The sequence below is a fragment of the Budorcas taxicolor genome, chromosome 22, assembly GCF_023091745.1.
Source record: "Budorcas taxicolor isolate Tak-1 chromosome 22, Takin1.1, whole genome shotgun sequence".
NCBI classification, from domain to species: Eukaryota; Metazoa; Chordata; class Mammalia; order Artiodactyla; family Bovidae; genus Budorcas; species Budorcas taxicolor.
The window spans coordinates 26,597,419-26,610,605 of NC_068931.1; the positions used below are offsets into that span (position 1 = coordinate 26,597,419).

Below are 13,187 nucleotides of genomic sequence, written 5' to 3' on the forward strand. Positions count from 1 at the left end.
AGAAATTTTGAAAGCTCTGAGGAGGAGCCAGTGGCTGCGTTTGGGGGTGTTTTGTACCCCACCCTCCCCAGTTGTAGGAAAACCTCTTTCCATTCCGAGGTAACTGAATTGAAGGACGAAGACTAACCCGGGAATAGGAGGAAAGCAATTGCCCCGTTGCTCCCTCCTGTCATTTCTCCCGTTTGCCTGCTGACTTTTCTCCAAACCAAGTTCATCCGCGCCAAGGTGACAACAGGTTACCCTGCGCAGGTGCCAGCCGTGGGGAACCTGCCGAAGCCGCCCCGTGTATTCCAAGCTGCCTTGTTATCCAGTCACCATCCCTGAGCATCAGGACCACTTCTGATGGCTGTGGCCTCTGCCGCCCCAGGGAGCATCTTCTGGAAGCAGCTCCTATTCTCTCTCCTGGTGAGTAACAAGCAAAGGATTAGGGAGTCTAAGCACGTTACTCGGTGCTGCCTTCCTTGTTACTCGGTGCTGCCTTCCTTCAGGTCGGGCTTGAAAGAGAGGAGGGCGGGAGTGGAAGGCAGAGAAGGGAGACTGGAAGAACAGGAGCAGAGCTGAGTAAAATTCAAGGAAGCACAGAGAGACTTGTGACCCAGGAGGCTGGTGTTTGGTTTGCTTTTCAAGTTTCCACCGCCAAGCTGTTCATTTTTCAAGGGAATCCCCTGTTCAGTCTTGCTAGGGTGTTTTTCTACGGAGCAATGGGATGAATTCACTCCTCAGGCATTTGGCCCAGAAAGTTCTGAGGTTTGCTTTTGCTACTAGTCACTAAATAAGCTGTACTTGTTTCACCTGCTTAGTTCCCCTGAGCTTCGAGAAGAGGAAAAGGAGTCTGCTTGAAGATGTGAACTATCCAGGACTCGCTTCATTTTAGCCAGAAAGGGCTGAGAGAAGGGCGGAGCTCTTAGTTCAAGGAAGGCGTTTAACTGGAAAAAAAAATAATAATAATAAAGAAAAATGTGACATTCATTGATAAAATACATGAACTTGACTTCCACTTATGTTTTTTGTAACTGTGTATTTAGGTGCTAATTTTTTCCTTGGCGGGGGTTAGGGAGAGAGTTGTCCCACATCTACATCTGGCATTTCTGAGCACTGAATTTCTTTCTTGTTTTCATTTTAATAAAATATTTTAGCTTCGGATTATATTTTCAGTATTTAAAGATTTTATTGTAAAAGGGTAAATATTTTCTCTGTATAAATAGTACACTAGGGGACTTCCCTGGTGGTCCAGTGGCTAAGGCTCGATGCTCCCAACGCAGGTTCAATTCCTATATCAGGGAACTAGATCCCACATGCCACAGCTAAGAGTTCTCATGTCTCAACTAAGATCCCGTGACTAAAATCCAGCACAGCCAAATAAATAAGTTAAAAAAAAAAATACACGAAGTGGGGTTAATGGTCATATGCTCATCCTATAATTGTCTGGGGGTATGTGTAGGGGGAGAACAGAGATCTTTAGTTAGTATTATGAGTTAGGTAAAATGAAGGGAAAGCTTTCCAAGATATTCACCCAGATTTCTTTTACTTTTGGTCTCTGCTTTGCACAGTACCCTTTGGTTCATCCACTGCCCATCCATTCCTTATGCCCATGATGCCTAAAAATGAGTCTGACCCCAGCTTCTTCCAAATAACTAAGCTGCTTGTTTAACTTGAAGACTGTGATATATTGTATGTCTTAGAGATCTGCTCTGTCTGTGAGGCAGAACCAGTGAAGTGGAGACCCTAGGGCAGGAAGGAAAAATGATGGAGGTATGAGAGGATATGTAGATGTATCCTCTGAGAATAATGTGTGACTAGATAGTATAGATGTGTAGGTCTATGAATCTACATGTGTATATACACATATCTGTTTCTAATTATAAAATGCTCTTCCACATGATATACTTAGACCATTATTAATATATAGTTTTTTATATACAGAAAGTTCTTTAGGTATATTTTTGTACATTCCGTGACATTAGAAATGAAAATATTAAGAAGTCAAGTAAGTAGTAAAAAGACCCATTTTTTAAAAAAAGGTTATTTAATTTAAAGCCAGAATACAAATACAACTTTTTAAATTCCAGTTTTTGGTGTTATCTAACAGAGTTATTGCAAAATTACAGACTTTAAATAGGCCTACATGATATAGCCAATAGACTTGGGTTGAGTTAGAAAAGAAATGTACATCCATAGTATAGCTGATGGTTTTCTCTCCTTCTCTCAAATAATGGGTCCCCGAACTCTAGAAGGGCTTGCCTTGTGGCTCAACTGGCAAAGAATCTGCCTGCAATTCGGGAGATGTGGGTTTGATTCCTGGGTTGGGAATATCCCCTGGAGAAGGGAAAGGCTACACTCCAGTATTCTGGCCTAGAGAAGTCCATGGACTGTATAGTCCATGTGGTCGCAAAGAGTGGGACACAACTGAGAGACTTTCCCTTAACTCTAGAAATACGTCCTCAGAGAAATATTGGTTATAAAAGTCACCTACCTGTTAAAGCTCTATTTTATATTTAAGTAATAACAAAACAGTCATTTTGAAAAAGAGTAGAGGAAGCAAATAAACAGAAAATGCCAAGAAAAATAGGTTCTGAATTTACAGACACTTCAGACGGTAAAGCGTCTGCCTGCAATGCGGGAGACCCGGGTTCGATTCCTGGGTCGGGAAGATCCCCTGGAGAAGGAAATGGCAACCCACTCCAGCACTCTTGCCTGGAAAATCCCATAGATGGAGGAGCCTGATAGGCTACAGTACATGGGGTCTCAAAGAGTCGGACACGACTGAGCGACTTCACTTTAAAACTGATACTGTTTCTTTAATTTTTCAGGTAGGCTTGGTTTTTTCTTGAGTTAGGTATATGGCTTTGTAAAGCAATATTTGTGTCTTGAATTGAACTAAAAATCTTTACCCTGTTGAAGTCTACTCTCCATATTTTGAAATATATTTCTTTTTTAGACTAATTTTGTGAATGAGATCATTTAGACTTTGAAGTTTATGAGCCAAGCCTTTTTGAGGAGTAATTTGAGATCAGGGAATACTGGTGGATGTTGAGCTTTAGGAGGTTAAAAACATCCTCAAGTACCTCAGTTTGCTTGGGGCTGTGAAAAGGATGATTTGTATACAAATACATAATTACTGAATTCCAAAGTTAAGTACTTTCTTCATGCTGAGAAATCAGAAAGACATTTATGAATGACCTCAGAGATGATAAACTCTACATATAAAGTCAATAGTTTGTAACTCATTTTCTTGAAATGATGCAATACAATCCAGGTTCTAAGAACTCTGTTCATTTTAATTTTTTCATTGCTACTAAATGACTGTTGTGTTCCTAAAGCCACTTTCTTTGCTATTTCCTTTTTAAATGAATATGAAAAATATTGAAAGATTAGAAGATTAATTTGTTATTGAAATTCACAATATTTTTTATCAGTAAGACAAAACTGTAATGTGAAAGCTTCTGATCAAATGTAAGTCCTGATTTTTTTCTTTCTTTTAAGGTTTTAATATTATTTTGCGATGCTTGTCAGAAAATTTCTCTTCAAGTTCCTTCTCATCTTCGGGCTGAAGCACTTGTAGGCAAAGGTGAGAAAGGATGTTAAGAATTTCATAGTTTTGACTGCTACATTTAGCTTTCGGCTGCTCAAGCCATACGGTAGTCATTTTGGCATTAAAATTTGACCTGAAATGAAAGATAAACAACTTGTTTTTTGGTTGTGGTTAGAAACAATTAAAGCACCAAGTTAACTGTGTTACTTTTCTTGGCAGGAAAATCAGCAAACATCAGAAGTCTAAATAATCTTAGTTTAGTACAAACAAAGCACCAAAATGAGAAACGTATTTTAATTTCCTGTGACTGATCTGCTGCCAAAATTGCCAAACCAACATTCTTTCATTGATTAGATAGAAAATAGACATGACAAAATTGAAGTGCCCAAAAGAAAATTTATGCTGGAGATTGATGACAAAGACCAGGTGCCCAGCAAGAATTTATGTGATCTATTTTACAGAAAAGCTTCTGAAAGTCAAATAAAATTTTAAGTAGTCTTCATTGTCGGAGAAGGCAATGGCAACCCACTCCAGTACTGTTGGCTGGCAAATCCCATGGACAAAGGAGCCTGGTGGGCTGCAGTCCATGGGGTCGCTAGGAGTCGGACACTACTGAGCGACTTCTCTTTCACTTTTCACTTTAATCATTGTAGAAGGAAATGGCAACCCACTCCAGTGTTCTTGCCTGGAGACTCCTAGGGACAGGGGAGCCTTGTGGGCTGCCGTCTCTGGGGTCGCACAGAGTCGGACACGACTGAAGCGACTTAGCAGCAGCAGCAGCAGCAGCGGTCTTACTGTCACAGCCAGGGTTCCCCAGTGGCTCAGCGGTAAAGAATCTGCCTGCCAATGCAGGAGATGCAAGAGAACGTGGATTCAGTCCCTGGGCTGGGACAATCTCCTCGAGAAGGAATTGACAACCCACTCCAGTATTCTTGCCTGGGAAATCCCATGGACAGAGGAGCCTGGTGGGCTACAATCATGGGGTTATAAAGAGTCAGACAAACTGAGTGCCTGAGGATGCATACACACACTGCTACAGCTATATCTGAGACATGAGTTGGTTGTTCTAAGTCCAGGAATAACATCCCTTTCATCAATATCTTTCACTAGCCTTAAGTTTACGACTAGAAAAACATATCTCATATACAGAAGTGGTATTCTTTCCAAGACAGACAATGCTTTGCCCAGTGTTTGGAGGTTTTAGATTAATTCCTTTTTCTTTCAAAGGTACTGAAAGGATACACAGCCTACACTCTAAAGACACATAGTAAATATGATAAATATTGGGTTAGCCACAGAGTTCATTGGGGTTTCTTCTGTAACAGCCTATGGAAAAATCTGAATGAACTTTTTAGCTAATCCAATATATTAAATATGAATCTGCAAAGGAAATATTTTGATACAACCACTAGGGATTATTAAGCATGGAGTTTATTAAGTTTCCAAAAGATTTTATAGAAGTAGTATGTGCAATATTACTGAGAAATATTATTCAAGTGTAGAACAGTTTTCTAATTTTTTTGCAAGACAGTTTTATTAATAGCTATCACCGATGATTTCAAAGAAGTTCAAAATCTGACATCATGCAGTTAGTTATACTACATGTAATAGAGAACAATGCATTTGTGCATAATAATGAGTTAAAGTGGAAACAATAAATCCAGTGACATTAAAAGTATTTTATATCTATCCATAAATTAATTGCTAATGAAATCAGTGGAGACAGCAACTCCATCAATTTAATTACTTAATTTTTATGGCCTATAAGTTTTAGAATAGTAAGTACTTCACACACCCCTAGCGTAACCTCCCTCTTTTTGCTTCTCCCACATTAACTAGAGGTTGTCATTCCTGTAAAACTTGTTCTATCCTTGTTTCACTTTACAAATTACTGTAAAATTTCTTCCCTGCAGTGAATCTGAAGGAGTGTCTCCAGTCCGCCAGCCTAATCCAGTCAAGTGATCCTGACTTCAGGATTCTAGAAGATGGCTCCATTTACACAACGCATGACCTTGTTTTGTCTTCTGAAAAGAAGAGTTTTTCCATTTTGCTCTCAGACAGTCAGGGACAGGGGCAGAAGGAGATAGAAATCATACTGGAAGCAGGAGGAAAGAAGGTATATTAGACAAGACTTAAGCACAATAATCTGCTCACCAGAGCCCTTCATCTCGTTTATTTCCATCCTTGTTAAAATTCTTGTTCTTGAATACTCAGTTTTTTTTGTATTCCGTTTATAACAAACATATGTAAAGACTAGACTGCTTTAATGAGTAATAGAGTGATTTATAAGTGGTGTAAAAATGAACAGCTCTGTAGCCAGGGAACAAAGGCAGAATATCAAAGGTTTCAAATGATGTTCTGAGGTGTGGCAACAAGAGTGACTTACCTGCAGAACAAGGCAGGGCAGGTCTAAGACTCATTGAAGATTGATTCTGGCTGGAGGCGTGACACTCCACCCTGAATGGCTTTCCCTCGAGTGACTGTGGCTTTGAGTCTCTCTTTAAAGAAAAGATGAGAAGGTCTCCAGTTTATTCCTATCTTAACAGAACATTTTACAAGGTCCTTTTCTTCAGAGAATGCTGTATGGCCAGTCCACAGGATTGGTTTGAATGTTCTGACTCTAAGCTAGTCTTCTTGCAGGGAGTGGTGATGCTTAGGAAGGGAGAAGGTTCCTGGAATTCATATAAATCTCACTTTAAACAAATTATGCACAATGAATTTGGTCTTACAAGATAATTTATTAATAAGTGATTTGATTTATAAGGAAGTTTTTCAGCTCAATTCCTTTTGACTGTGAGAATCTTCATCAAATTTAGAATATGCTTACATATTATATACATATCCTATACATTTGTTTAACATTTAGACTTAATGTTATATAATTACATAACATTAACGTAAGCCTTAATGTAACATAAGGCTTATACAATATTATTTTATATTCAAATTGTAAAGAGTCTCCATATGAAATAAAATATGCTGGAACACATACTATGTGTCTTTATATAGGTATACAAATGCTTTTCAAGTTAGCTAGTATTTTAGCAAATTTTGGTTGTACCACTCTTAGTGGAATAAAATCAATTCTTTATTTTTTGGATTATTTCTTTTTAGTGGGTCAGTATTTCTTCAGATAGTATCTTTTATCAAAACCCTATAAAGTTCTGGTGATGGTTAGGTGATAAGTGATTAAAACAGGAAATAGGTGAAACTGGTTGTGTGTGTGTGTGTGTGTGTGTTACTAACAAAAAAGCAGAAATTGGGCATTATCCATAAAATTGTTATGTGCAACTGTTACCTATTTTCTTCATGTTACTGTTTATCCGAAAAACCACTGGATCTAGAATGATAAGCAATGCTGTATTTTTTCACCTCTCATCCAATGCAGGTTCCTAAGAGACATATGAAAGACGCAGTCCTCAGGCGAAGCAAGAGGCGATGGGCGCCTATTCCATGTTCACTGATGGAGAACTCACTAGGTCCATTTCCACAGCACGTGCAGCAGGTACATGTCATCTCATTTGATGTTATATGTTAGCTTTGCTTCTTTGTTTTTAAAACTTTCCATTTGAGAAGCCCTTGGTACTAATAAGGACCATCTATTTACGAGAACTAGGGTCCTGTAGAAGAGTTTGAATTTTATCACTTCCCTCCAAAAGTCACATTTTAGCATTAGACACAAGTTGTATATTTTGAGTTTCTGATTCTTTTAGGTCTGCATCCAGATTCTCCCAAATATCTTGCCAGAATTTAGCATTCACATACAGAGGACATGCCTACAGATTTTGCATAATTCAGTTCTCCCTTTCATTAGCACTTACCCTCACAAAAAAAGGCCAATATATTTGTTTTCCAAAAAGTGGTATTACTGCCACTTAATTTAGGCCAGTTTTCAGTTCAGTTCAGTTCAGTTGCTCAGTTTTGTCCAACTCTTTGCGACCCCATGGACTGCAGCATGCCAGGCTTCCCTGTCCATCACCAACTTCTGGAGCTTGATCAAACTCATATCCATTGAGTCAGTGATGACATCCAACCATTTTGTCCTCTGTCGTCCCCTTCTCCGCCTGCCTTCAATCTTTCCTGGCATCAGGGTCTTTTCCAATGAGTCAGTTCTTTATCCAGGTGGTCAAAGTATTGGAGTTTCAGCTTCAGATCAGTCCTTCCAATGAAGATTCAGGACTGATTTCCTTTAGAATTGACTGGTTTGATCTCCTTGCATTCCAAGGAATTTTCAAGAGTCTTCTCCAACATCACAGTTCAAAGGCAACAGTTCTTCAGTACTCAGCTTTCTTTATAGTCCAATTCTCACATCCGTACATGACTACTGGAAAAACCATAGCTTTGACTAGATGGCAAAGTAGTGTCTCTGCCTTTTAATATGCTGCCTAGGTTGGTCATAGCTTTTCTTCCAAGGAGCAAGTGCCTTTTAATTTCATGGCTGTAGTCACCATCTGCAGTGATTTGGAGCCCAAGAAAATCAAGTCTGTCACTAATTCCATTGTTTCCCCATCTATTTGCCATGAAGTGATGGGACCGGATGCCATGGTCTTCAGTTGAAATTGTACAATTTATGATGCATTAACTATGGGAGGAAAGTTGTGTTATTTCCAGTTTTTTAGTCACAAAAATTTCCATTCCAAATAATTCAAAACCACTGAAATCATGGCTGTATACAGGAATAAGAATAAGTGAATAAGAATAGAAAAAGAATAATCAATGCCATGATTTTTCCATACATATGCAGATAACTTCAAAGAATTTAGTATTCAATAATAAGTGACAGAGTTTGTGGCTTCGCACAATGCAGGATATAATTGAGAATTTAAAAATATGGGAGACACTGGGAAAGAAAGAATAGATACATGGGAAAGAGAGCAAGAAATAAAAAATAAGGGCTTCCCTGGTGGCTCAGTAGTAAAGAGTCTGCCTGCCACTGCAGGAGACCTGGGTTTAATCCCTGGGTTGGGAAGATCCCTTGGAGAAGGAAAAGACAACCCACTCCAGTATTCTTGCCTGAGAAATTCCATGGACGGGGAAGCCTGTCTGGCTACAGTCTATGGGGTCACAAAAGAGTCGGACATGGCTTAGTGACTAAACAACAACAATAAAAAATAAACTATCACAAGAGATTAGGTGGAAAGATTTATCATGATATATTTGCTCTTTCCCTAAACTGTCAATTATTGTTACAGGTTCAGTCTGATGCTGCACAAAACTACACCATCTTTTACTCCATAAGTGGACCAGGGGTAGACAAAGAGCCCTTCAATCTGTTCTTCATAGAGAAAGATACAGGGGATATATTTTGTACAAGAAGCATAGACCGTGAGCAATATCAAGAGTTTCCGGTAAGATGATTGCATCATTAATTCAGATTTATGTTTTTTATCACTGGTTTAGTATTTTCAAGCTATTTATATATATCAGAAGAATCAATGATTTGTCTTAATATTTTAAATATTGTTCATGTGTCATACAAACTTTAAATTTCTATTGGTACAATAGATGAAAAAGGATGATTATTACAAGGGAAGAAAAGAGAGGGGGAAGGGAATATTTAATAACAATTTTAAAGGACAGGTTTTGATGTATATAATCCTGGGACAAGAGCAGTGAATTTTGTTGAATTTAAAGTTCTCAATAATAACTTAGCTCTGATCACATGATAATTTTAAAAAAATACTGATGATTGGGCCAATTCCCAGAAATTCTGATTTAATTGTTTCAGGATGAAAGTAAAAGTGTTAGCTGCTCGGTCTTGTCCGACTCATAGCGTCCCTATGGACTGTAGCCTACCAGGCTCCTCCATCCATGGGATTTTCCAGGCAAGAGTACTGGATCCCTTAGCATGGAATTTATTAAGATACAGGGATGAAAACCAAAGTATAAGTTTTATTACTGAAAAAGCCCAGCTGGAGGTTGTTTGGGGAAAAGTGAAAAAAGGAACATAGGGAACATGGACAGTTATTTCAAAAACTTCTCTCCTAGAGATTAGAAGTGGAAATGTCTTTCCCGTCAGGTGAGCATGCGAAGATGTAATATGGCCTTTCAACACAGCAATGAGGATTTTCTGTTACTTTGGTAGATAATGGTGAGATCACAGAAGAGTCTTATTCAGGAATATCATGATTAAAATTGTGCTTTATGGAAATGCATCTGACTCCTGAAAGCTACATAGTTTGGAGAAGGTCAGGACAATTATAGGAAAGTTTGTCGGATGTTGGTTGGCAAGTTGGTCGGCCAATACTTTGGCCATCTGATGCAAAGAACTGACTCCTTGGAAAAGACCCTGATGCTGGGAAAGATTGAAGGCAGGAGGAGAAGGGGACGACAGAGGATGAAATGGTTGGATGGTATCACCAACTCCATGGACATGAGTTTGAGCAAGCTCCGGGAGTTGGTGATAGATAGGGAAGCCTGGCGTGCTGCAGTCCATCAGGTTCCAAAGAGTTGGCTATGACTGAGCAACTGAACTGAACTGGTTGGACGTGTGTGTAGTATACAACAGGAAAGTTGATAGGATGCATTTGGGGTCACATGAGGATGGTGGCTTTGGAAATAGAAAAGAGGAGATGAATGATAAAGAGACACAGAAATGCTATAATCTCAAAAACCTAGTGCACAGAAATGCTTCACTCTCTAGGGTCTGGCAATTGACTAACATAAGGCTAAAGAGGGAGGGGTTAGATACCTGGGATTTTAATCTTTGTTCATTCTAGAAAATGGTTACAGTGGGGGAATCAAGAAAGTTAGCTACAGTGAAGAACTGAATTCAAACAGAGTTCACTCTGGGCAGCTTTAGTTGTTTCTGTTAGTGGAGAAAATCTGTTTAACTCAACAATCATTTACCAAAGACCAACTGTGTGTATACTGCATAAGAAGAGTTCAAAAATAATCTTATGGTATTTAAGAGAAAGGGCATTAAATCATTGCATTTGGGGCCAAGATATATCCTTTCGAGATAGAGTTTGGAATGCATATATAATTTTGCTAACACTTTTACTACACAAGAAATACATCTTTAAGGATAGAAAAATGAGAAAATACAGGTAAATAGAGAAAAGAGCATAAATGAATCACCCAGAAATAGTTGATATATATTATTTATTTCTTAAGTCATTAAATCGTGTCCAGCTCTTTGCAACCCTATGGACTGTAGCCCACCATGCTCCTCTGTCCATGTAATTTCCCAGGCAAGAATCCTGGAGTGGATTACTATTTCCTTCTCTATATATGTGTATCAGTTCAATTCAGTTGCTCAGTCATGTCTGACTCTTTGTGAACCCATGCACTGCAGCATGCCAGGTTTCCTTGTCCATCACCACCTTCTGGAGCTTGCTCAGACTCACGTCCATCGAGTTGGTGATACTGTCCAACCATCTCATCCTTTGTTGTCCATATATAAGTCTACAAATAACTAGAATCATATTTTGTACAAACTTTAGGAAAAAAAAACAATAACAACTTGTCATTAGCACAACCTGGGGAAGTCTACATGCATTCTAACAAGGAGAACAGTACGCAGTTAATTCAGGGACCAGAGAAGCCTCATTGAGCGGGAGTGTGTGATATTTGATGGGAAAACAATGAGAAAGGACTGAAGCTGGAGGGCGGGCATAGACTGTGCGGCTGTGTTGTCTCTCTGTTGCATACATTCTCAGATAGACCTTTGCCAATGATTTTTTTTTTTAAGTATTATGACTTTCCCCAACTGCTAAGTTCAATTTTGTGCCTAATTTGTTATTTAAGTATCAACTGATGGTGTTCATCTACCTTCCAGATCTATGCCTATGCAACCACTGCAGATGGTTATGCACCTGAGTACCCACTTCCCCTAGTATTCAAAGTGGAAGATGACAATGATAATGCCCCATATTTTGAAAACAAAGTGACTGTCTTTACTGTGCCTGAGAATTGCCGAACTGGTAAGTTCATGTTTTAGGAAAACATGAGATTTTTTGCTTCAGTTGAATTCTTTATTACTGTTTTAAGCATGGCTAGGCAAAATATTTTTAAATGTTTGACTTTCAAGGTATTTTACATACAGACCCTGGCAGTCCAATGGCTAAAACTACATGCTCCCATTGCAGAGGGTCCAGGTTCCATCCCTGGTCAGGGAGCTAGATCCCACATGCCACAACTAAAACCCAGTGTGGCCAAATGAATAAATATTTTAAAAAATATTCTACATAAAACTTTGTAGTCTTATAAGATCATAGGCTTTTCAAAGTCAAAGTCTTTGTATTAATTTTCTAGGCACATGTAGAAGGCTGCTAACTGATCCACAAAGTTTCTAACTTTGTTAGATTAATCCACAATGACAGACAAATGCTGTTTATATTTTCTATTTTGATCCATGTGCATAGGTGTCCATGATGTATTTATAAAGCAATAGATCTTTTGAATCTTTACAAAGTCACAATACCTTTTCAAGGACTCAAAAATACAGTATGGTATGGAAATGCTGATCAGGCTTATAACATATGTATTCCTTTACTTTGCTTATTTTCCAAACAAATTGGAAAAAACATTTTTTAAACTAGTCTGATGCTCTTAGCAGCCAAGATTGTGACCTCATCAAACCAAAGGGTGTAACAAGTCTAATTTATAAAATCACAAGATATGTTCTTAGTGTCTAAGCCTTCTCCATTCTGTTGTCACTGTGTGTGCATATTTAATGTTACTCTCCACAAGAAATGGTTTGCTAAGGTAACATTACCAATACTCTGATTTCTGAGCCATAAAGCTTGTCCAAATGACAGTCAGACTGTTGTGTAGTGTTTGTCTTGTATGTATTAGCAATTCAGCACATCTATTAAAGTATAATAGCATGAAACCTTTGTTATCATATGCAAAGCTAGTCTTTTCCTTTAACATTATCAAGTTGAATATAAAAGAAACAAGATACATAGAGAAGGTCTCATCTAGAAATGGTCATGGACTAGATTAGGAGGAAGAATTTGAGCACCCCTGTTCCCAAGGGTGGGGTGAATATTCTTACCTATGTAGAATACAAATCATATTATCAGTGGTAGCCACCTAATTGAAGTTTCCAGGTAAGGGGAGCTTAAAGCTGTGGGAGAGCATTTAGGCACTTCCCTGTTGGCTCAGTGATAAAAAAGATTTGCCTATCTGTGTATGAGCTGTAGGAGATGTGGATTCAATCCCTGGGTTGGGAAGATCCCCTGGAGGAAAAAATGGCAACCCACTCCAGTTCTCTTGCCTGAGAAATGGACAGAGGAGCCTGGAGGGCTACAGCCTATGGGGTCGCAGAGTCGGACAGGACTAAGCATGCATGCATGCTTCAGTTCAGTCACTCAGTCATGTCCAACTCTTTGTGACCCCAGGGACTGCAGCACACCAGGCTTTCCTCTCCATCACCAGCTCACGGAGCTTACTCAAACTCATGTCTGTCAAGTCAGTGATGCCATCCAACCATCTCATCCTCTGTCGTCCCCTTCTCCTCCCGCCTTCAATCTTTCCCAGCATCAGGGTCTTTTCTAATCAGTCAGTTCTTCTCATCAGGTGGCAGGCTTATTTATTGATAAATTAATCAACTGGGGGGTTTTAGGGGTGAATATGCCACAGCAATGCCTTGATTTTATTTTTGTTTGTAATTCAATTAGATCACTCCTTTAAGTTGTTGACAACATTG

General features: G+C 38.9%; 1 protein-coding gene across 1 annotated transcript in view; it reads left to right on the forward strand.

Moving 5' to 3' along the window:
- The first annotated feature begins 342 nt into the window (after nucleotides 1-342).
- The window catches only part of DSC1 (desmocollin 1), a 32,763-nt gene continuing 19,918 nt past the window's right edge, over nucleotides 343-13,187 (forward strand). Inside the window, exons 1-6 of the mRNA XM_052660456.1 lie at nucleotides 343-405; nucleotides 3,484-3,568; nucleotides 5,446-5,648; nucleotides 6,921-7,037; nucleotides 8,725-8,880; nucleotides 11,313-11,457. Coding sequence (XP_052516416.1) covers nucleotides 343-405; nucleotides 3,484-3,568; nucleotides 5,446-5,648; nucleotides 6,921-7,037; nucleotides 8,725-8,880; nucleotides 11,313-11,457 — 769 coding nt within the window. The remainder of the gene's footprint in view (nucleotides 406-3,483; nucleotides 3,569-5,445; nucleotides 5,649-6,920; nucleotides 7,038-8,724; nucleotides 8,881-11,312; nucleotides 11,458-13,187) is intronic.